This window comes from Capra hircus, chromosome 1, assembly GCF_001704415.2.
Source record: "Capra hircus breed San Clemente chromosome 1, ASM170441v1, whole genome shotgun sequence".
In the NCBI taxonomy this organism is placed as follows: domain Eukaryota; kingdom Metazoa; phylum Chordata; class Mammalia; order Artiodactyla; family Bovidae; genus Capra; species Capra hircus.
Genome location: NC_030808.1, coordinates 132,258,538 through 132,281,434, shown reverse-complemented (window position 1 = coordinate 132,281,434; position 22,897 = coordinate 132,258,538). Strand labels below are relative to the sequence as shown.

Below are 22,897 nucleotides of genomic sequence, written 5' to 3'. Positions count from 1 at the left end.
GAAAACCCTAAGGACAGTATCAGAAAATTACTATAGCTCATCAGTGATTTTAGCAAAGTTGCAGGAAACAAACTCAGTATACAGAAATCATTTGCATTTCTATCTACTAACAATAAAAAAATAAGAAAGACAAATTATGGAATCAATCCCATTCACCATTGAAACAAAGAATTAAATATCTAGGAATAAACTTACTTAGGGAGACAAAAGAACTGCACACAAAAAATTGTAAGACACTGATGAAAGAAATCAAAGATGACATAAACAGATGGAGAAATATTCCATGTTCCGGGGTAGGAAGAGTCAATATTGTGAAAATGACTATACTACCAAAGGTAATCTAGAGATTCAATGCGATCCCTATCAAATTACCAATGGCATTTTTCACAGAATTAGAACAAAAAAATTTCACAATTCATATGGAAACACAAAGACCCCAAACAGCCAAGGCAGTCTTGAGAAAGAAGAATGGAGCTGGAGGAATAAACCTTCCTGACTTCAGATCATAGTACAAAGCTACAGTCATCAAGACAGTATGCTACTGGCACAAAAACAGAAATACAGGCCAATGGAACAAGGTAGAAAGCCCTGAAATAAACCCATGCACCTATGGGTACCTTATTTTTGACAAACGAATATACGATGGGGCAAAGGCAGCCTCTTCAATTAATGGTGCTGGGAAAACTGGACAGTTACATGTAAAAGAATGAAATTAGAACAGTTTCTAAAAGCATACACAAAGATAAACTCAAAATGGATCAAAGACCTAAATGTAAGACCACAAACCAAAGAACTCTTAGAGGAAAATATAGTTAGAACACTGAATGACATAAATCAAAGCAAGATCCTATATGACCCACCTCCTACAATAACGGAAATAAAAAGAAACATAAACAAGTGGGACCTGATTAAACTTAAAAGCTTTTGCACAGCAAAGGAAAGTATAAGGAAGGTGAAAAGACAACCCTCAGAATGGGAGAAAATAATAGCAAATGAAAAAATTGAGAAAGGATTAATTTCCAAAATATATAAGCAACTCATACAACTCAATGTCAGAAAAACAAGCAACCCAATCAATAAGTGGGAAAAAGATCTAAACAGGCATTTCTCCAAAGAAGACATACAGATGGCTAACAAACACATGAAAAAATGCTCAACATCACTCATTATTAGAGAAATGAAACTCAAAACCACAATGATATTTTCACCTCACACCGGTCAGAATGGTCATCATCAAAAAGTCTACAAACAATAAATGCTGGAGAGGGTGTGAAGAAAAGGGAATGCTCTTGCACTGTTGGTGGGAATGTAAATTGATACAGCCAATATGGAAGACGGTATGGAGATTCCTTAAGAAACTAGGAATAAAACCACCATATGACCCAGCAATCCCACTCCTGGGTATCTACCCTGAGGAAATCAAAATTGAAAAGGCACATGTATCCCACTGTTCATTGCATCAGTACTTAAAATAGCTAGAACATGGAAGCAACCTGGATGTCCATCAAGAGATGAATGGATAAAGAAGTTGTGGTACATATACACTATGGAATATTACTCAGCCATAAAGAGGAACACATTTGAGTTAGTTCTGATGAGCTGGATGGACCTAGAGCCTATTATACAGAGTGAGGTAAGTCAGAAAGATAAATATCATAGTCTAACACACATGTATGGAATATAGGAAAATGGTACAGAAGAATTTATTTAAAGGGCAGCACTGGAGAAACAGATATAGAGAATTCACTTATGGACATAGGGAGAGGGGAGGAGAGGGTGATTTGTATGGAAAGAGTAACATGGAAACTTACATTAAAATATGTAAAACAGATAGCCAATAGGAATTTGCTGTATGGCTCAGGAAACTCGAACAGGGGCTCTGTATCAACCTAGAGGGATGGGACGGGGAGGGAGATTCAAAAGAGGGGATATATGTATACCTATCGCTGATTTATTTTGAAGTTTGACAGAAAGCAAGAAAATTATACATAGCAATTATCCTTCAACCAAAACAGGAAAAAAAATACTACTGTTTCTTTCCATTCTTTTTCTTTTATTCTAAACCACAATGGTGATATACACTACTCTGTCTACCAGTACACTTACTTGGTCTGCTTTATTTAATGGTTCCTTCCACTGTATGTTTCATTTCAGTTTTTGTATTCTCTTTCTAAGTTTTTTGTTTGATTTTTGGCTGTACTGGGTCTTCAATGCTATGTACAGGTTTTCTCTAGTTATGGCAAGCAGGGGCTACTTTCTGGTTTCAGTGTGCAGGCTTCTCATTGCAGTGGTAGCTTCTCTTGTTGCAAAGCATGGTCTCAAGGATGCATGGGCTTCAGTAGCTGCAGCATGCTGGCTTGGTAGCTGTGACACATGGGCCGAGTTGTCCTACTTCAAGTGGGATCTTCCTGGATCAGGGATCAAACCCATGTACTGTTCATTGGCAGGAGGATTCCTCATCAATGGACCACCAGGAAGACCTCAGATACCGCATGCTAATTTTTCTAATCCTTGTTAAAAACGTCTTTTAACTTATTGCTGTGTATCCATTCTCTTCCTAAATGTTTGCATCATGTTTTCAATCATTACTCTGCACTCCTTCTCATATAGTTAACTATCTCCACATCGTTTAGTTGTTTTGGGACTTAATTTTGTTCCTTTATCTGGGACATGTTCTTTTGTCATTTCGTCTAAAGTTCTATTTTTATTTTATATATGTGTAAAGTTGTTATTCCTGACTTTGAAAAAGAAGCCCTCTGTTGAGTATGTCCTATGTGTTCTAGCAGTACAATTCCCTCTCATAACGCAATGGTCAGGTACCAGCTGGTCCCATTTTAAGTTCCGACCTGTTTGTAGACTCAGCTCCACAGGGTGTAAGACTGTATGTTTTTTGCTTCAGCTGTCTGCTCCGTGGTGGGAGAGGCTGGTCTAGAGGCTTGTAGAACCTTCCTGGTGGGAGGGAATGGTGGGTAAAATTGGATCTTGGCTCTTTGGTGGGCTGGGCTTTGTCAAAAGGTGTGCCAAGAGGTGGCTGTACGATCAGGAAGTCTTTAGGCGGCCTCTTTATTGACGGGTGGGACTGTGTTCCAGTCCTGTTGCTTACTTGGTCTGAGGTATTCCAGGACTGGAACCTACAGGCTGTTGGGTGGTGCCAGGTCTTCATGCTAATGTCCCAAGCAAGATGTCAACCTTCAGATAATTTCTTATGGATATGTTCACCGCCAACTTTTATGACCGAATAGAGAGCCACAACCCCATTCTCCCTCCCAGGAAGCCCTCCAAGAGCAGGATTAGCTCCAGCCCAGGCTCCTATGAAGTCACTGCTTTCCCTCTGAGTCCTGGTGCTCATACAACCTCATGTGCATCATCCAAGACTGGAGTCTCTGTTTCCCCCAGTCCTATAGAGCTCCTGTGATCAAAAGTTGCTGGAGTTAGAAGCCAAATAAATGCTCTGGAGGCTCTTCCTCCTGATGCCAGACCCACAGGCTAGGGAGCCTAAAGTGGGGCTCAGAGCGCTCACTCCCATGAGAAAATTTCTGTGATGGAATTATTTTCCAGTTTCTGGGTCACTCCAGATGTATGGGATTTGATTATATCACAAATGTGCTCCACCTATCACCTTGTGATTTCTTGTCTTTGGATGTAGAGTACCTTTTTGGAAGGTTTCAGTGTTTTTTATTTATGGCTGTATAGAACTTAGTTGTGATTCTGATATTCTTATGGGAGGAAGTAAGCTTAAGTTCTTTTACTCTGCCATATTGTTTTCTCTCCTGCACCTGCAGGAACTGGCAAGAGCCACAGACCCTTGCTTAGTGTCAACAGTGCTAGAAACTGCTCTCCGGCATAACAGATACCTCGCTGTTCACAGCTGGGTGTGTTCCTACATATCTCAATGGCAGGAAAATAGTTCAGCTTTGCTGGACTAGTACTCTCAGCTGCAGCTACTGTCTATGGACTGAGCAGAAAGTTCCAACCATTCTGTCCTCATCAACAAAACTTTTGAAAGGAAAAATTTCCAGCTTGGATCTGGTAGACAGGGCCTGACGATTAACTGACAGCCAACAGACTAAGTGGAGAAGAGAGTTTATTTACAACTGCACATGCTCAGTGGTATGTATGGCTGCCTGAACAAGTTTTTAATGCAGATGAAAGTGCCCTTTTGTGAAAAAAAATTTTTCAGGAAAAAAATTATCATAAAGAACATTATTAGTAAGGAAGAGAAGTGAGCACCAGGCCATACGGCAAGAAGGCAAAGGTTAACTCTACTTTTTGTACACACAGACGTCAGGTTTATGATCAAGACTCCTAACTAAAAAACTACAAACTCCTCAGCCTTGAAGTGGAAAAGATAAACACTGGCTAGCAGACTTTTGGTTGTACAATAAGAATGCATGGACAATGAGAACCCTTTTCTGGACTGATTCCATTACTGCTTTGTTGCTAAAGTTAGGAAGTACCTTGCCAGTAAGAGACTGACTTTTAAAATTCTCTTCATAATGAACAATGCCCCTGATTACCCAGAACTCTATGAATTCAACACTGAAGGTGTCAAAGAAATCAAACTGTTCTGAAATAAAACATCTCTACTTCAGTCTTTAGATTAGGAAGTCACAGTTGTTGCTGTTCAGTTCCTAAGTTGTGTGCAACTCTTTGCGGCCCCATGGTCTACAGCATGCCAGGCTCACCTATCTTTCACTATCTCCTACAGTCTGCTGAAATTAATTTCCATTGAGTCTGTGATGCTATCTATCTCATCCTCTGCCACCCTCTTCTCCTTCTGCCCTTAATCTTTCTGAGCACCGGGGTCTTTTCCAGCAAGTTGGCTCTTCACATCACATAGCCAAAGTATTGAAGCTTCAGCATCAGTACTTCCAATGAATATTCAGGGTTTATTTCCTTTAGGATTGACTCTCTGCAGTCCAAGCGACTCTCAAGAATCTTCTCCAAAAGCACAATTCAAAAGCATCAATTCTTCGGTGTTCAGTCTTCTTTACAGTCCAACTCTCACATCCATACATGACTACTGGAAAAACCATAGTTTTGACTGTATGTACCTTTGTCGGGAAAGTGATGTCTCAGCTTTTTAATATGCAGTCAAGATTTGTCATAAGCTTTCCTTCCAAGGAGAAGGCTTTTTAAATTTTATGGTTGCAGTCACTGTCCAGTGATTTTGGACCCCAAGAAAATAAAATCTGTCACTATTTCCACTTTTCCCCCTTCTATTGGCCATAAAGTGATGAGACTGGATGCCATGGTCTTCTTAATCTTTGAATGCTGAGTTCCAAGCCAGCTTTTTCACTCTCCTCTTTCACCCGTATCAAGTTCTGTAGTTCCTTTACAACTACTGTCATTGGAGTGGCATCATCTACATATTTGAGGTTGAAACTGATATTTCTCCCAGCAACCCTGATTCCAACTTGTGATTCATCCAGCCTGGCATTTCACATAATGTATTCTGCATATAGGGGCTTCCCATGTGGTACTAGTGGTAAAGAACTTGCCTGCCAATGTAGGTAGATGTTAGAGACTCAGGTTTGATCCCTGGGTTGGGAAGATGCCTGGAGTAGAAAATGGCAACCTACTCCAGTACTGCCTGGAGAATCCCATGAACAGATAAGCCTGGTGGATTAACAGGACAGGGCTGCACAGAGTCAGACACCACTGAAGCGACTCAGCGTGCAAACACACACTCTGCACATAAGTTAAATGAGTAGGGTGACAATATATAGTGCTGTTGTACTCCTTTCCCAATTTTAAACCAGTCAGTTGTTCCATGTCCAGTTCTAACTGTTGCTTCTTGACTTGAATATAGGTTTCTCAGGAGGCAGGTAAGGTGGTCTAGTACTCCCATCTATTGAAATTTCCATATTTTGTTATGATCCATAGAGTCCAAGGTTTTCACGTGGTCAATGAAACAAGCTTTTCTGGAATTCCTTTGCTTTCTCTATGATCCAATGGATGCTGGCAATTTGATCTCTGGTTCCTCTGCCACTTCGAAACCCAGCTTGTGCATTTGGAAGTTCACATACTGCTGAAGCCTAGGTTGAAGGATTTTGAGCATTACCTTACTAGCATGTGGAATGAACACAAATGTACGGTAGTTTGAACATTGTTTGGCATTGCCCTTCTTTGGGACTTGAATGAAAACTGACCTTTTCCAGTCCTGCAGCTGAGTTTTCAAACTTTGCTGACATACTGAGTGTAGCTCTCAGGATTTTACTTATTTTTTTCCTTTTTAAAAAAATTTATTTATTTTAATTGGAGGCTAATTATATAGCTCAGGAGGAATTCTGTCACCTCCACTAGCTTTGTGCATAGTAATTATTTCCTAAGGCCCACTTGACCTCACAGTCCAATATGTCTGGTTCCAAGTGAGTGACCACATCACTGCAATTATCTGGATCATTAAGAACTTTTTTGTATAGTTCTGTGCATTCTTGCCACCGCTTCTCAATGTCTTCTGCTTCTGTTAGGTCCTTACCGTTTCTGTCCTTTACTGTGCCTGATCACTGAATAAAATGTTCACATAAGGGCCTCATGATACACAGTAATCAATGGAAAGGATTGTCTCTGTATTATGGAAGATAGAACATCATGAAAGTCTGAAAGAACTTCACCACTGAAGTTGCCACTGTTGCTACAGAAAAAGTCATGAAAGCTATCAGACCTGAAATAATAAATTCCCACTGGAGATAAATTTTGCCCAGATGTTTTCCATCACTTCAGAGGACTCAGGAGAGAGCCTATCAAAGGAATCATGAAAGAGACTATGAACATGGCATAAAAGGTGGGGTGTGGTGAAGCATTTTAAGAAAATACTGGAGAAATCAAGAGCTAATAGACACTATACCAAAGGAATTATGAGAAGATGACTTGATAGAGATGAGTGCTTCCAAACCAGTACTGTACAATGAGGAAGAACACACAGAATAAACAATTCCAGAAAACAAATAACACTAGACAATCTTACTCAAACACTACTTTTAACTTCTTTAACAAGGACCCTTTTAATTTAGGGCACTGAAACTAAAGCGAATGGTGGAAGAAGGTTTGGTATTATATAGAAGCATTTTTATACAGATGAAAAAGCAAAATTCAGACATAAATTATGATGTAGTTGCATAAAATTACACTGAATATGCCTGTTTTCCTGCCTACTGTTCTACCTCCTCCACATCTGCCATCTCTGAAACAGCAAGACCAAACTCTCCTCTTCCTCAGCATACTCAATGTGAAGATAATGAGGAAAAATACTTTTATGATGATTCACTTCCACTTAAGGAACAGCAAATAATCACCATGCCGTACACTTAATAAATGTATCTGTTGTATACAATACAAATGTCTGTGTCTCCAACGGAAAACATCCCACATAGCTCAGTAGGTAAAGCATCTGCCTTCAACGCGGGAGACCTGGGTTCAATTCCTGGATCGGGAAGTTCCCCTGGAGAAGGAAATCGCAACCCACTCCAGTATTCTTGCCTGGAGAATCCCATGGACAGAGGAGCCTGGCAGGGCTCATGGGAACGCAAGAGTCAGACACACCTTAGCACTATCTTTATCTTTTTATGGCAAGAACTGCATGAGTTCTTGTGCCATCATCATTGCTTAAGTGTTCAATTATGTTTTGTGTGCAAGACAAGCATAAGGTGAATGATATTTTTCACACAGTGTTCTATAACTTTGCTTTCGAAGAGTTACATTACTATATAGTATGACACACTATCTCTCATATAGTTGGAGAAACTATTTATCAGCATATCTTGTATCAGCTATATATGAGCTGAAACTATGTAACAGCACGATTTAAAAAATGTTTCCAATAGTATATTATAAATATGACAGTAATACTATATGCTATAAAAATTTTATAACAATTCATTCATTAGTGTAAAGGCAAGGCTACTGTGAAACAATTTTATCAGTTACCCTAGGCTAATACAAAGCAATCATATTATTGCCTTCTTCATCATCACCCATAAATCATCATAATTATAAATCAATATGAATTATTCACAGTATCTTTTCATTTTTGACATCTAGTGTTAGTTATATATGTAACACCTACTATGGTGTTTTGTATCATATAAGACAATACTGATATAGGTACTAACAGATGATTCACCTTGTAAACTGATGACATAAACTTTCAGTAATGATAAACGTAGTACACAATACTGTAAATTTACTTTAGCCTTTTAATGATTTTAATAACATTTTATTTTCTCTAGATTACTTTATTATAAGAATATAGCATATACTACACATAAAACACAAAATACGTGTTAATTGACTGTCAATATTACTGGTAAAGTTTCCAGTCAACAGTAAGGTATCAGTAGTTAACTTTTGGGAGTATCAAAAGTTATATTGACGATTTTCAGCTACAGAGGCATTACAGTAACCAATACCCACACTGTCAAAGGGTCAGCTGACTATGAAACGTATTGTGTTGCAAAGATTTCCCAACATAGATGTCTTACTTAAATATTTGAAAACTACACAAATTGACCTTTGAGAAACCATATCTAAGAATTTATATATAGAGATCTGATTCTAATAATCTCAGGAAGAAATACAATTACATTTTGCTTTATCTCATAACAACTGACTCCACCAGGAACCAAGTATATCTACTGACCTCGAAGAGTTAGAGACTGCTTTGGGAATTAACATATTTCTAATTAGGTTGTTATTACAATTATAAAAGACTTTTGGCCAGGTAGAGATTTGTAGGGCTTTCAAAAAAGGTCATGTAATAACTGGGTATGACTGGTTTGTAATAAGGAATAGAAGCTACAGCACACTATTTTTTCAGGCAATAACATACTTTTGACCACCTTTTTCAATTTAAACAGTTTCAATCGAAATGATTTCTACCTCATTTCACCTTTACTTCACTTTACTATAATACAACATATTCAGTCATTCATTCAACAGAAGTTTAGTGGCTTTTCTCTATTAACTAGGCATTTTTCTAGGATCTTGGGATCTAATGACTCCTTTCATCAAATATTTCAGAATTTTTTCACATAGCATAATTTAAAAACTAACCTCCTTCCACTCCCAAGGAATTAAATGACCCATTCAGTATTTAAGAAAAAAAACCTCTGTATTTAATAATATGCAAGCATTTAAATGCATTCTCAAGTATATACACAGTAGTAAAAGATTAATATCTTTCTAAAGAATAGAAGATAAAAATTTTTATCTGCATCTCAATTATAATTTCATTGAGTTCATTACAATGAACAATGTGTGATTCACTCCCACTTATGCTTATTATGTACTGCGCTCATAAGTCTTACCACTCTTCATCATCAATGGCTTTTGCAAATACATAGTCTGTCCCTCCAAAACACAATACCACCTTTCAAACAGAATTTCCACTTGTTCTTCCTTCATTGAATCTTGTCATACTTGCAGACAATTATCATTGTCAAATAGGTCTGGCACATCTTGTTCACTAATATCATCTCTGGAAATTTTGTGTATTTGTTTGTTTGTGTGTTTATTTATTCATTATTCTGAGTTCAAATTTTTATTTTTCAAATTGTTTATACAAGAAAATCTCAAGCAAATGAGTAAGCATCCTATTTTTTTAATGACACTGTTTTAAGCCACCTAATTAAAAATATTATATAGATATTTTAAATTGAAACTTAAAATATTTATTAAAATTTCTACTCATCACAATTATATTTACTTACTTTTATGTAGCCCTAGGAGATATTTAATTCTGCTTTAAGTTAATATATTCTAATAACAATAAAAATAATATTAGAACAGAACTGTATTCAAACAGAATGCTGATTTTTAAAAGTCTTTGATTAGGTCAATAATCTCAAATATTCAGACAAAATGTTTAAGAATATGAAACATGCATTCTGAATAATTTCATTTGTTACACTGTATTCATTTTTGTTTTCCCCTCAGCCTGTTTTCATATATGAAGTGTTCTTATAACTTAAATCTTGGATTCCTCTTTTTACTTACCTTAGAATAATAGTTCTCAACAGTTGTTCTATGTTAGAATCACATGGTGAGCTTTTTTAAAAAAAATCCCTATGCCAAGGTCACATTCCTTACAAATTAATCAAATGTCTAGGGCATGTGTAAAGGAGCCAGGCATCAGTATCCCAGTGAGACATTAATTTTCAGCTCAAATTTAGTTTGGGAACTACTGTCTTAAAATACTTGATAATCATTCCATCATGTGTTAGTCCTGGGAAGGTCCAAGACATATACCACTTTTAAATTTACAATCTGAATCACCTGTAATGCAGGCCACACATAGTAGAACAGTAGCTGGTAAGTAAACATACTACTTGCACCTTAACTGTATGTTACCTGGCTTTAACTTCTATTTCTAACATATAAACTCATGTATTAACAACAACAACAAAATATGTTTTACTGAACAGTAGCCCCACAGAAATGTTTCAGAATCTAGGGTTTTTGAATTTTAAAAGTGAACTTGGTGCATAACCTTATATTTCATCATACCCCAATAAAACCTGGTGTAGCACTCTGTAGTTAAGAACATTAATATTTAACAGCAATGCATATATATATATATATATATATATATTTTTCAAACTGACTGTGAGAAATAAAAATTGACTGTGAATAGCCTCATGTTAGTTGATGCCAAGTGGCCTTAGAGCCAAACCTGAAAGTTTGGATTACGAACTGTCAGAGCTTTTTTGAGATTACAGAAATTAAGGCAAGTGATTCTGAAATATTATGTCCATAGGTTACAATTCAAGGTCTTCCCTTGAATTGGCTAGTCTGAAAGCTGGTGACAGAATGTTTATCTAGAAAGATACACATTAAAACATTTTGATACTGCTGCTAAAGGTGAACACCTGATGAGAAAAACACATTGAGCAGCCTATGCTTGAATATTTACTTTAGTATGTATTTGTAGTACTTTTTTCAATTAAAAATAAATACTACTGCTACTATTAATAAAAAACCTAAACCCATGTTACTAGAAGAGTGGACTTATAAGAAAGCCAATCCTTGTGGCTAGTCTTAAAGGTCGAAACAAAGGAACACCTATCAGAAAATAGAAAATAATACCAAAGGCAGAATGTTAAAACAAGAACTGATGCTGGCCTGAAGCATGACATGAAATGAGTTCACTATAAATAAAGAAATAAAACTGTTAAAATGTCTCAAAAATAAACATTTATAACCAGTGTAAAACTATTTGAGAGAATATTTAAGTCTTAAAATGGAAAATCATGCATGATTAACTCATGAAGACTAGCAGAGAAGACTCATATTCTGAATAAGAAATCAGATTATCTCAAGCAGAGTGTTCCAAATGGAAGTACTATACACACACACAGAAAATGGAAAGGGGGTGGGTGAGGGTAGAGGGACACATGTCAGCGTCAGGGATCCATACAAAACAATTTTGGGAATTCCGGATTAAATTTAGGAAATTTTTCACTGTTAGGATTTCTAATAACCTTAAATAAGATAATGTGCTTTGACAATCTTAGGTCAGGTATCTTAGGTAGGTATAATAGTCAGCCTTCTAACACTTCCTTGACCTCCAAACCCTTTTTTCTTTAAAACATTTAAGAGGACTAGCATTCCACAGAATATGAAACTGTTAGAGGTGCATTTATAAATTCAGGATTTTAGATGGTCTTCAAGAATGAATGCAAAGAATCAACTCATACCTCATACCATTAATTTTCCAATCATTATCAGCCATCAGTCATTATTCAGTGCTACTATCTCCATGCAATGTAATAAAATTTCCAAAGATGATTCATTTTGGAAATAACAGCATGGATTATCACATAAATGAGAAAATAGTATAAATTCTCTTATACTAAGTACAAAGTCAAAACAAAACTTAAAATAATCAACATATTCACCATTTACAAGTACAAGCAGGCAATTTATATAAACAGTGAAATGCTATACCTCATCAAATTCTTCAGTCATTTTTCTGATGATTTCTGCATTCTGCATATTTCGAAACATCTCTATTCTCACAGTACCTGTGGAACAACAGATTCTATAGTTAATTTTTCCTCTCCATGCTAAAAGTTAAATGTAACTTGACTACTATTTGAAAAGTTTTATATGAAAGTGATTGGGTTTTTCTTTCTTCCGCAAACTTCTATTTTAAAGGAATCTCTTGTTAAAGAATTTAAAAATTCTTTAAATGTTAAAAAAGAAAAACACCTGAATAACCTATGCATTAGGTAAGTCTAATGAAAAATGTTGAGAGAAGTATTAAAGAAGGAAAAGACAAAGAAATAAAACAATGAATTTACATAGTACAGAGGGCCCTAAAGATGGCTTATGATAACCAGATATATGAGGCTTCCCTGGTGACAGATGATGAAGAGTTGGCCCGCAAAGCAGGAGACCTGGGTTCGATCCCTGGGTCAAGAAGATCCCAGGTGGCTACCTTAGTCCAAAAACCATCCAAGTATAGAGAATGTTATCTCCCTTCAAGGCACCTTCTGTTTTTTTTTTAATCATCAGAATGTTCTCCTTTTATTTAAAACTAAGTGTTTCTTAATTTAACAATACTTTCAGTCAAATCTGTTTTCTTTGAAGATTCCAGGAACTTCTACATAAGGATCAAACAAAGGAAAAAGCCATAACCCCCTTTTCATCTCATTCCTTCATACTTCTACCTTACTTTACTTTTATCTCAAATATGGCTATGTTAATATTATCACTCTTATAAGAATGAGTGGTTTACACTGAAAAATCTATGTTTAAAATAACAGAATTAAAAAAAAACTGAAACAAGGTTCAAAATCAACTTAGACACAAAGAATTCTGATACAATAATTAAAGGAGGTTCTGTTTCAATTGGATAAATGTGTTGGACGCTAAGCTGTGTCTGACTCTTGTGACCCCATGGACTGTAGCCCACTAGGCTTCTCTGTCCGTGGGATTTCTCAGGCAAGAATACTGGGGTTGGTTGTCATTTTCTGATGCAGGAGATCTTCCTGACCCAGGGATCAAACAGAGTCTCCTGCATTGGCAGGCGGATTCTTTACCACTGAGCCGCCGGGGAAGCTCAATAATTAAATGAGGTTCAGTTTCAACTGCATAAATGTAAAATATTCAAGTTAAAAATCACAAGAATAATATTCAATAAACAGTAGGAAAATCATTAATTTATAACTTCTGACAGGCTCCTTGCAAGTGATTAATATCAGCTCTATCTGAAGTCACAATTAGGAATGGAGGCTGGAAGAGTCTCTGAGTCATACTGTATGAAAGAACATGGAGCAATGAATAGCCATTAAAGTCAAAGTATGATCTAGAATCAGAGTCCTTAAAAAACTACAGTGGTATATTTAGCTCTTATTCAACTTAATTTTTACTAATCTTAAAATGAAAAAAATTATGTTTGCCCTATCTTTAAATCAGAACCATTTTACAGCACATTTTATTTATTGATACATAGCTCTCATTAATTTTCAATAGGTATTCCAAATATTCAACTGTAGAAATGATAGGTTGGAAGGAGAATGAAAAGGAAAAATGTTTTTAAATAGTTCTTCCCCTTAAAAGTTCTTAAAAACTTCAAATAGTTTTTGGAAATATGCAATTTCAAAAAAAAGAGAGAAAATTTTTACTGTGATTTAAAATTTTATGAGAAAAACAGTAATGCACAGAGTATTCAACAGTGTTGAAAATAGCCTGTTTATGTACTATAGAACAGTCTATGTTTTCAGAGGATTTTTAAAAATTAAATAAACAAGAAATATGCTTAACTGATAAGTGAGCTCAAATAAAAATAACTTTCTCTTAGATATTCTCAAAAATCACTCAATTAAATAAAATTGTTTACATTTAAACTTGCATAGGTCATAAAATATTGCATCAATCTGAAATAGATTTGATAGATAAAAAGTAAGTCATTTCAGGAGTTAATTCATGGTACTCTTGATAAGTGGAAGGACTGATGCTGAAGCTAAAGCCTTAGTATTTTGGCCACCTGATGCGAAGAGATCACACACTGGAAAAGACCATGATGCTGGGAAAGATTGAGAGCAGGAAGAGAAGGGAGCAACAGAGGATGAGATGGCTGGATGGCATCACCAACTCAATGGACATGAATCTGGGCAAACTCAGGGAGGTAGTGAAGAACAGAGAAGTCTGGTGTACTACAGTTCATGGGGTCACAAAGAGTCAGATTTGACTTAGAGACTCAACAACAACATTTGATAAGTAAAATTGCATCCATCTGTACTTATTAAAGCAAAAGAAATAAAATCAGATGTTAAAATTATTAAACATGACAAGAACTGTTCTTCTTAGGGGGATGGAACTATTTTAGATCTTGAATAGAGTTGTCATCATTATGGCTGTATGCATTTGTCAAAAGCTATCTATCTACATACTCTGGTGACTTTTAATGCATGGAAATTAGATTTTGGTAAAGTTGATTCTTTAAAAATTCAAGAAAAAGGACAAAGCTAACCCTAATTGTTCAGTAATGAGTTGCACATATAACCGTTAAAATATTTCCGATGTAAATAATGCTCAACTACTCAATTTCCATAATTGACAAGGCAGTTTTCACATAGAGTGGAGTTCTAAATATACTTTCAATAAAATAGCTATGTTAGTTCATAAAGGGAGGACTATTTCATGGCATCAAGTTAATGCGGTGAAGGGAAAGGCAACAAAACAACAACCATTATTAAAAGAAATATAAAAAACTTTAAAGATGGCTATAATATAAAAAATCAATTACTAACATCAGATGTTTTAAAGTCACACTTTTTAAAATGAACAGAAGCCTTGCATTGATACTTTTTAAGAAAGAAATTCCTTTTGCTGCCATAATGACTGTGCCAAAGATTACCTTATTTACTTATTTTTCTCCTGTTCATTCTTCTCCAACCGAGTCCCACAATTCTACTGAAACTGCTTCCTCACACCAGTGATCTCTGAACTGCTACATCAACCAATCTTAGTAATAATCTATCTATTCTATTTAAAGCATTTGTTTATTTCATTGGTTTCTATAGCATTCTACATTTGTACTATATTTTCTGTTGATTTGTCTTGATTTCTTTCACTTACTTTTAGGCATTTAACGTGAATAAATACAGGTATTTTCTAAAGCTCTACTTAAGCATTCTTCTTTGTCCATTTTAAAATTTTCTAGCCTGGAAACGGCCCCAATCTAGCTCACCCAATAGAAAAAAGTATAGCAGGGACCACTATTTACTGATCTTTCTATTTCTCCATGAGCCTTAAAAACTTTGACATCTTAAGTTCCTCTGTCCTATTAAGTTTTTTTGATAATAATAATCAAGAATATTGCCCTAATTCAAGACTAATTTTCAGAATACATTAAAAAGCTAACCTCAGTTCATTTTTGGATTCTTCATTCTTAAATATGAATATTTCTAATAGATTATCCTAAGATTATGGAGAGTAAAGGTAAATAAATCTGAAATAATTCAGATTTATGGAAACAAAACTATACAAAAATATAGAATAAAAAAGAGTAAAGACCATCTTTCAAGCACTTAAATACTAACAAGTTACCTATAAGAATCTTAAAAGAATAAGCCACCAATATACATATTTTATGAAAGGTTGTTTCAGCAGGCTCTCCAGACAGGATTGCAGTTTTAATAAAGAAAAAGGAAGAACTTTAAAACTTGTCATTTTAAACTATGAATAATTTTAGAAAGAGAAGTAACATCAGAAATCTACCTGCAAATTCTTGATCATTTAAACTATGTCAAACACTGATGACAGCAGAAATTGATAAAATCCCTGTGGGATGTGACTTGGCAAATGTCTACAAAAATTAAAAATTTATATTCCTTTTTGCCTTGATATTGTACTTGTTGCAAAGTATTCATAAAATCACATGTGTGAAAAATAATGAATACACAAGGTTATGCCCTGAAGCATAGTTTGCAACAATAAAAAAGGTAAACACCCCATTTACCCATAAATAAGAATCTGATTAAGTAAAAATGGTGATGATAAAGACAATGGTGGAAGGCAACATTTGGCTGCTCACTACCAACTAGGCCTTGTACTAATAAGTGCTTAAACTTCACAACAACTTTATTCAGAATACAATTTTTCTCCCATGTACAGATGAGAAACTTGAGACACTTAAGAGATTTAGCAACTTGTAAAGGGCTTTTCCAGCAGCAGATCCATGGCCTATATGTAGGCAGACTGGCAACAGATCCATGGAAACCACTACTATTAAATGGCTCTTAAAGTCAATGGAAGCCATGGATATAAAAAACAAAGTTATCTATGACTGATATAAAAAGATCTGTAGGATATATTCATACATGAAGAAGAGAGGTATAGGCTCTCGTTCAAGGTGGCAACATAGGAAGATCCTGAACTCACCTTCTCCCATGGAAACAGTCAACAATTACATATGCAAAGACTTCCTCTTAAAAAACACCTAAAGGTTGGCTGAATGGGCTGAATGACGATTATATATCCGCCAAATGAGAAGAAAATCACATCAAAGCAGCAAGACAGGCTGGCACAAAATATCATCAAATGGCACAAGATAAAACCAATCTACACCGCAGTGAACTACAACTTGGAGGGAACTCAAAACCAGAGCTTCTCCTGAGGAGTGAAGGGCTCAAACTGCACATTAGGTATGACAAATTTTAAGATATGCACTTGAGAGATGAGCCCCATCCCCCCAAAATCTACTTTAGAAAATCAACAAGGATCGCATCTTGAGACCCATAAAACAGCATCAATCTAGTAGAAAGTTCTAAAAGGGCCTGCACAATGTGAACTCTTCCACCCAAGGCTCAGCTCAGGTAGGTTAAGGGAACTAAAACTTAAAGCGAATAAGGATCACGTGCTTATATTAAAACCATGGCCTAAAAGGCAGGCACCTAATTTAACACATGCACATCTAGGAGCCTGCTGGAATACTCTGGGGACAGAGAGTAGCGGGCACCATTTTTATACTTTTCCTTTGCCATGCTCTGGAGCACCAATATCTCTTGGAAGAGGGCCTACGTGTGCCTGATGTCCTAATTTTTGCGGCTCCTGCCGACAATATAATTCTTGATCACCTGGCTCTGGAGGTCAGGGAATGGCACTCCTGATCATGTGGAACTGTAATAATCAGTGTCATCATAATGGAGCTCCTATCCATCCGGTGCCCTGATTTTTGTGATTGCTGCCAGGTGGACACCTTTGTTTCACTGGACTTTAGAGGCCAGTGAGACTTAAAATTGTAGATCTCGCAACACCTTAACCAATGAAAAAAGAGTTCGAAATCAGCTACCACTTCCAGGGAATAGGAAGAGGCAACAGATCCAAGAATTCAATCTTTCTGTGAAAGAGACCTATTAGTCATTACGATTGTGACCGGAGGGGCAGGGTTCTCTTTAAACAATATCTAGGGACTGAGCTTTCCTTTTTCAATGATTTCTCAATAAACTGTGGAAAATTCTGAAAGAGATAGGAATACCAGAGCACCTGACCTGCCTCTTGAGAAATCTGTATGCAGGTCAGGAAGCAACAGTTAGAACTGGACATGGAACAACAGACTGGTTCCAAATAGGAAAAGGAGTACGTCAAGGCTGTATATTGTCACCCTGCTTATTTAACTTATACGTAGAGTACATCATGAGAAACGCTGGACTAGAAGAAACACAAGCTGGAATCAAGATTGCTGGGAGAAATCTCAATAACCTCAGATATGCAGATGATACCACCCTTATGGCAGAAAGTGAAGAGGAGCTAAAAAGCCTCTTGATGAAAGTGAAAGAGGAGAGCGAAAAAGCTGGGTTAAAGCTCAACATTCAGAAAACGAAGATCATGGCATCTGGTCCCATCACTTCATGGGAAATAGATGGGGAAAGAGTGGAAACAGTGTCAGACTTTATTGTTTTGGCCTCCAAAATCACTGCAGATGGTGACCGCAGCCATGAAATTAAAAGACGCTTACTCCTTGGAAGAAAAGTTATGACCAACCTAGATAGTATATTCAAAAGTAGACACATTACTTTGCCAACTAAGGTCCATCTAGTCAAGGCTATGGTTTTTCCAGTGGTCATGTTGGATGTGAGAGCTGGACTGTGAAGAAGGCTGAGCGCCGAAGAATTGATGCTTCTGAACTGTGGTGTTGGAGAAGACTCTTGAGAGTCCCTTGGACTGCAAGGAGATCCATCCAGTCCATTCTGAAGGAGATCAGCACTGGGATTTCTTTGGAAGGAATGATGCTAAAGGTGAAGCTCCAGTACTTTGGCCACCTCATGCGAAGAGTTGACTCATTGGAAAAGACTGTGATGCTGGGAGGGATTGGGGGCAGGAGTAGAAGGGGACGACTAAGGATGAGATGGCTGGATGGCATCACGGACTTGATGGATGTGAGTCTGAGTGAACTCCAGGAGATGGTGACGGACAGGGAGGCCTGGTGTGCTGCGATTCATGGGGTCACAAAGAGTCGGACACGACTGAGTGACTGAACTGAACTGAAGTGAACTGAACTGAGCTTTCCTTTTTCAATGATTTCAGAGAGTGGGCACTATATTCACCTCACTCTCTGAAGTGTTCCAGAGCACCAGAGTCTACTGGTAGGAACTTCTACATGTATCTGGTGCCCTGGTTTTTTGTGTTTAACACCTGAGATTTTACAAATGGAACTATGGCTACCTGATCACCTTGTTCTGATAGAAGGGGCTGGGGTATCTGGGTGATGGACTATGGCAATTAGAGAGATGATTCGGGGCAGATTAACATGCACAGACCACTGCACAAATAGCTGCCTGAAAGACATTTCCAGTATATGAAAGAGGCTACTTTACTTCTCTTGGACCTTTAGATCGACAAAAAGGCTTGAGGTTTGACACACATGTAGCAGCATATATGGAGCAGCTCTCAAGGAATACAGACTGTGGATGTCATTCTGATGCTCTCTTTGGCCTTGTTTCAATTCACCGTTATATTCTACTCATCTGAAGCCCTGATTTTTGTGATTGCTCTGCAAGATATACTTTCAGATTGCCTGGCTCTGGTAAGCAGTGGGTCTTATGCCTGCAGCCTTTAAGGACTGCATATATTATATCTACATATTTTTAAAAGCTGTTAGCTGATGGCCTGGCTTCTAGAATTCCCAGAGTCCACCCAAACCATGTCCATTCAGTCGGTGATGCCATCCAACCATCTCATCCTCTGTCGTCCCCTTCTCCTCTTGCCCTCAATCCTTCCCAGCATCAAGGTCTTTTCAAATGAGTCAGCTCTTTGCATCAGGGGCCAAAGTATTGGAGTTTCAGCTTCAAAATCAGTCTTTCCAATGAACACCCAGGACTGATCTCCTTTAGGATGGACTAGTTGGCTCTGCTCGCAGTCCAAGGGACTCTCAAGAGTCTTCTCCAACACCACAGTTCAAAGCATCAATTCTTTAGGGATCAGCTTTCTTTATATAGTCCAACTCTCACATCCATAGATGACTACTGGAAAAACCATAGCATCTACTAGATGGACCTTAGTCGGCAAAGTAATGTCTCTGCTTTTTAATATGCTGTCTAGGTTGGTCATAACTTTCCTTCCAAAGAGTAAGCGTCTTTTAATTTCATGGCTGCAATCACGATCTGCAGTGATTCTAGAGCCCAGAAAAATAAAGTTAGCCACTGTTTCCCCACCTATTTCCCATGAAGTGATGGGACCGGATGCCATGATCTTAGTTTTCTGAATGCTGAGCTTTAAGCCAACTTTTTCACTCTCCCCTTTCACTTTCATCAAGAAGCTCTTAGTTCTTCTTCACTTTCTGCCATAAGGATGGTGTCAGCTGCATATCTGAGGTTACTGATATTTCACCCAGCAATCTTGATTATGGGATGGTACCACATCTGCTAACATTCACATTTTAGGTCTCCCAGGAGAAGAAGGCAAGAAAGAAGCAAAAATCAGACATTCAAGTTCTAGAAGCCCAGAGAATACCAAATAAGATGAATTGAAAATGGCTCAAAGGAAGGCACATTATAAAATGAAAAAAAGACAAAAGGATAATGCTAAAAACAACAGGAGAAAAGCAACTGGTTATACACAAAGACCCCCCATGAGACTTTGAACACACTTTTCAGTAAAAACTCTACAGGCCAGAAAGGAATGCATGATATATTCAAAGTGGTAGAAAAAAAAAAGAAAAGAAACTTCTAACCAAGCAAACTCCACCTGGAAGAGTTCTCATTCAGAATTGAAGTTGAGGGAGTTGTCCAGGCAAGCAAAAGCTAAAGCAATCTATACCATTAAACCAGTCTACAAGAAATGTTTAACGGACATCTTTAAGATGAAAGGAAACAGCACTACTTAGTTATCAGAACACATATGCAATAGTAAATCTAACTGAAAAGCAAATATACAGTAAAGTAGTGGATTAATGACTTGCATGTAAATGATTAAGAAATACATAAGTTTTTCAAAATGTTAAATATAACATCAAAAATATAAAACATGGAGTGTGGGAACAGAGTAGTCATGTTGAGCCTTAAAATTGGATGAAATGTAAGTTATCATCAACTTAAAATGCTATTATAAATCTCATGGTAATCCAAAGCAAAAACCTATACTATAAATACATAGAAAATAAAGAAATATACACTTACCACTAGATAAAGTTATCAAACTACAGAGGAGAGGCAGAGAAGAAAGAAGAAACAGAGAGTAACTACAAGAGCAGCTAGGAAACAAGAAAAAGGCAATAAGCAAAAATCTATCAGCAACTACTTTCAATGTAAGTGGACTAAATTCTCCAACCAAAAGACATGGAGTAGTTGAGTAAATAAAAACCAAGTTCCTTCTATGGGCTGCCAACAAAGACACACTACAGGTAAAGACACAAAGACCGAAGTAAATGTACAGGAACACTATACCATGTAAATAAAAACTAAAATAAAGCTGGGATAGATATTTACACATCACACAAAACAGACTTATTAGAAGACAATTAAGTAGACAATATAATAAGGAGACAACATAATAAAAAAAAATTTAATGTGTGAAATAATGGTAAAGGGATCATCCAACAAAAAAACAACACCTGAAAATATTTATGCATACAACAGCACATAGGAAAAAAATACCAGTGACCACATAAGAGTCTGGGCTGGACCTACCTTTTAGAACTGGATGGTCTTCTGCACAGGTGGTATGGTGGGGGTGGTGGGGGGAGGGTGGCTGTTGCTGACTGCAGGGATAAACACAGTGGCAGTTTTGGCGAATATTCACTCATATGAGCCCTCCTGGAAACCATCATTTCCTCCCCAAGACCTAACCTAACCCAACAGCCTGTAGGCTCCAGTGCTGGAAGGCCTCAGGCCATACAACCATCAGAGCCGCATCCAGCAAAAGACAGGCTGCTTAGGTCTTCCTGAGCACAGTGCTGTCCATTAGAAGAACAAGACCCAGCTCCATTCCAGTGAGAGCAGGAATAAACTCTCCCACAAAGAAACCTGCACAAGCCTGTCAGACAGCCTCATCCAGCAGAAAGGCAGAAAAAAGAAGGGGAAAGAAACTACAACTTTGTAGCCTGTGAAACAGAAACTGTAATCAAAGAAAATTAGACAAAACGAGGTGGTAGAGGAATATACTGCCGATGAAGAACACGACAAAACCTCAGAAAAGTAATGAAGTGAAGTCCAAATAGGCAATCTACCGGAGAAAGAATACAGAGTGAAGAGAGTGAAGAAGATGCAGATTTCGGGGGGGGGACGGAGGCAAAGATTAAGAAAATGCAAGAAATGTTTAACAAAGACCTAATAAAACTACAGAACAAAAAGAGAGGAACAATACTATAACTGAAATAAAAAAGACAACAGAAGAAATCAATAGCAGAATAACTGAGTCAGAAGAACAGATAAATAAGCTGCAAGAAAAGAATGGTGGAAATCACATCTGCAGAACAGAATAAATTAAAAAAAAAAAAACAATGAAAACAGCCTCAGAAGCTCTGTGACAACATTAAATGCACTAATTTGCATTACAGGAGTCCCAGATGAAGAGAGAATGAGGACCTAAGAGAATATTTGAAGAGATAGAAGAAAACTTCCTTAACATGGGAACAGAAACAGTCATCTGAGTTCAGGAAGTGCAGCAAGTTCCAGGCAGGTTAAACCCAAAAAGGAATACACTGAGACACAGTCATCAAACAGACAAAAATTAAAGACAGAAAAAATATTTTTAAAAAAACATAAGAAAAGCAAGAAGTAACATATACGTGATATCCCTCCTGTAAGGGTATCAGCTGATTTCTCAGCAGAAACTCTGCAGGCAAAAAGGGAGTGGAATGATATATTTAAAGTGATGAATGGGTAAAACCTACAACCAAGAATTTCCTGTCTTGCAAGGCTCTCATTCAGATTCAACAAAAAATAAAAATAAAAACCTTTACAGACGACCAAAAACTAAGAGAATTCAGTATCATGAAACCACCTTTGCAACAAAAGCTATGGGAACTTTCCTTAATAAAAAATAAAAGACCACTACTAGAAACAAGACCACTACTATGAATGGAAAAATTCACTGGTAAAGCCAAATATGAAATAAAGGTAGGAATTCATCTCCATACACTTAGGATATCAAAACCAGCAACGGTGAGAAGAGGAGAGCAACAAATGCAGAATATCAGAGAGGCAACTTAATTTAAAAGGCAGCAACTTAGAATATTCTTGTTATAGACTGCTATATCAAAACTTCCCTGTGGATCCCAAAGAAGGGTACACAGATTTGATCCCTGGTCACGGAGCTAGGGTCCCCACATGTTGAGCAGCAGGGCCAAAACTAAAATATCCCCCACTCCATCCTTTGGGTCTTCCCCCAGAAGTCCAGAAATTAGGACTCTGCCTTCCAATGCATGGGATGCACGCTGGATCTCCAATCA

General features: G+C 37.1%; 1 protein-coding gene across 1 annotated transcript in view; it reads right to left on the bottom strand.

Moving 5' to 3' along the window:
• STAG1 (stromal antigen 1) overlaps positions 1-22,897 on the bottom strand; it is a 470,948-nt gene that overhangs the window by 204,748 nt on the left and 243,303 nt on the right. The window contains exon 6 of the mRNA XM_018050852.1: positions 11,947-12,023. Within this exon, the coding sequence (XP_017906341.1) occupies positions 11,947-12,023 (77 nt within the window). The remainder of the gene's footprint in view (positions 1-11,946; positions 12,024-22,897) is intronic.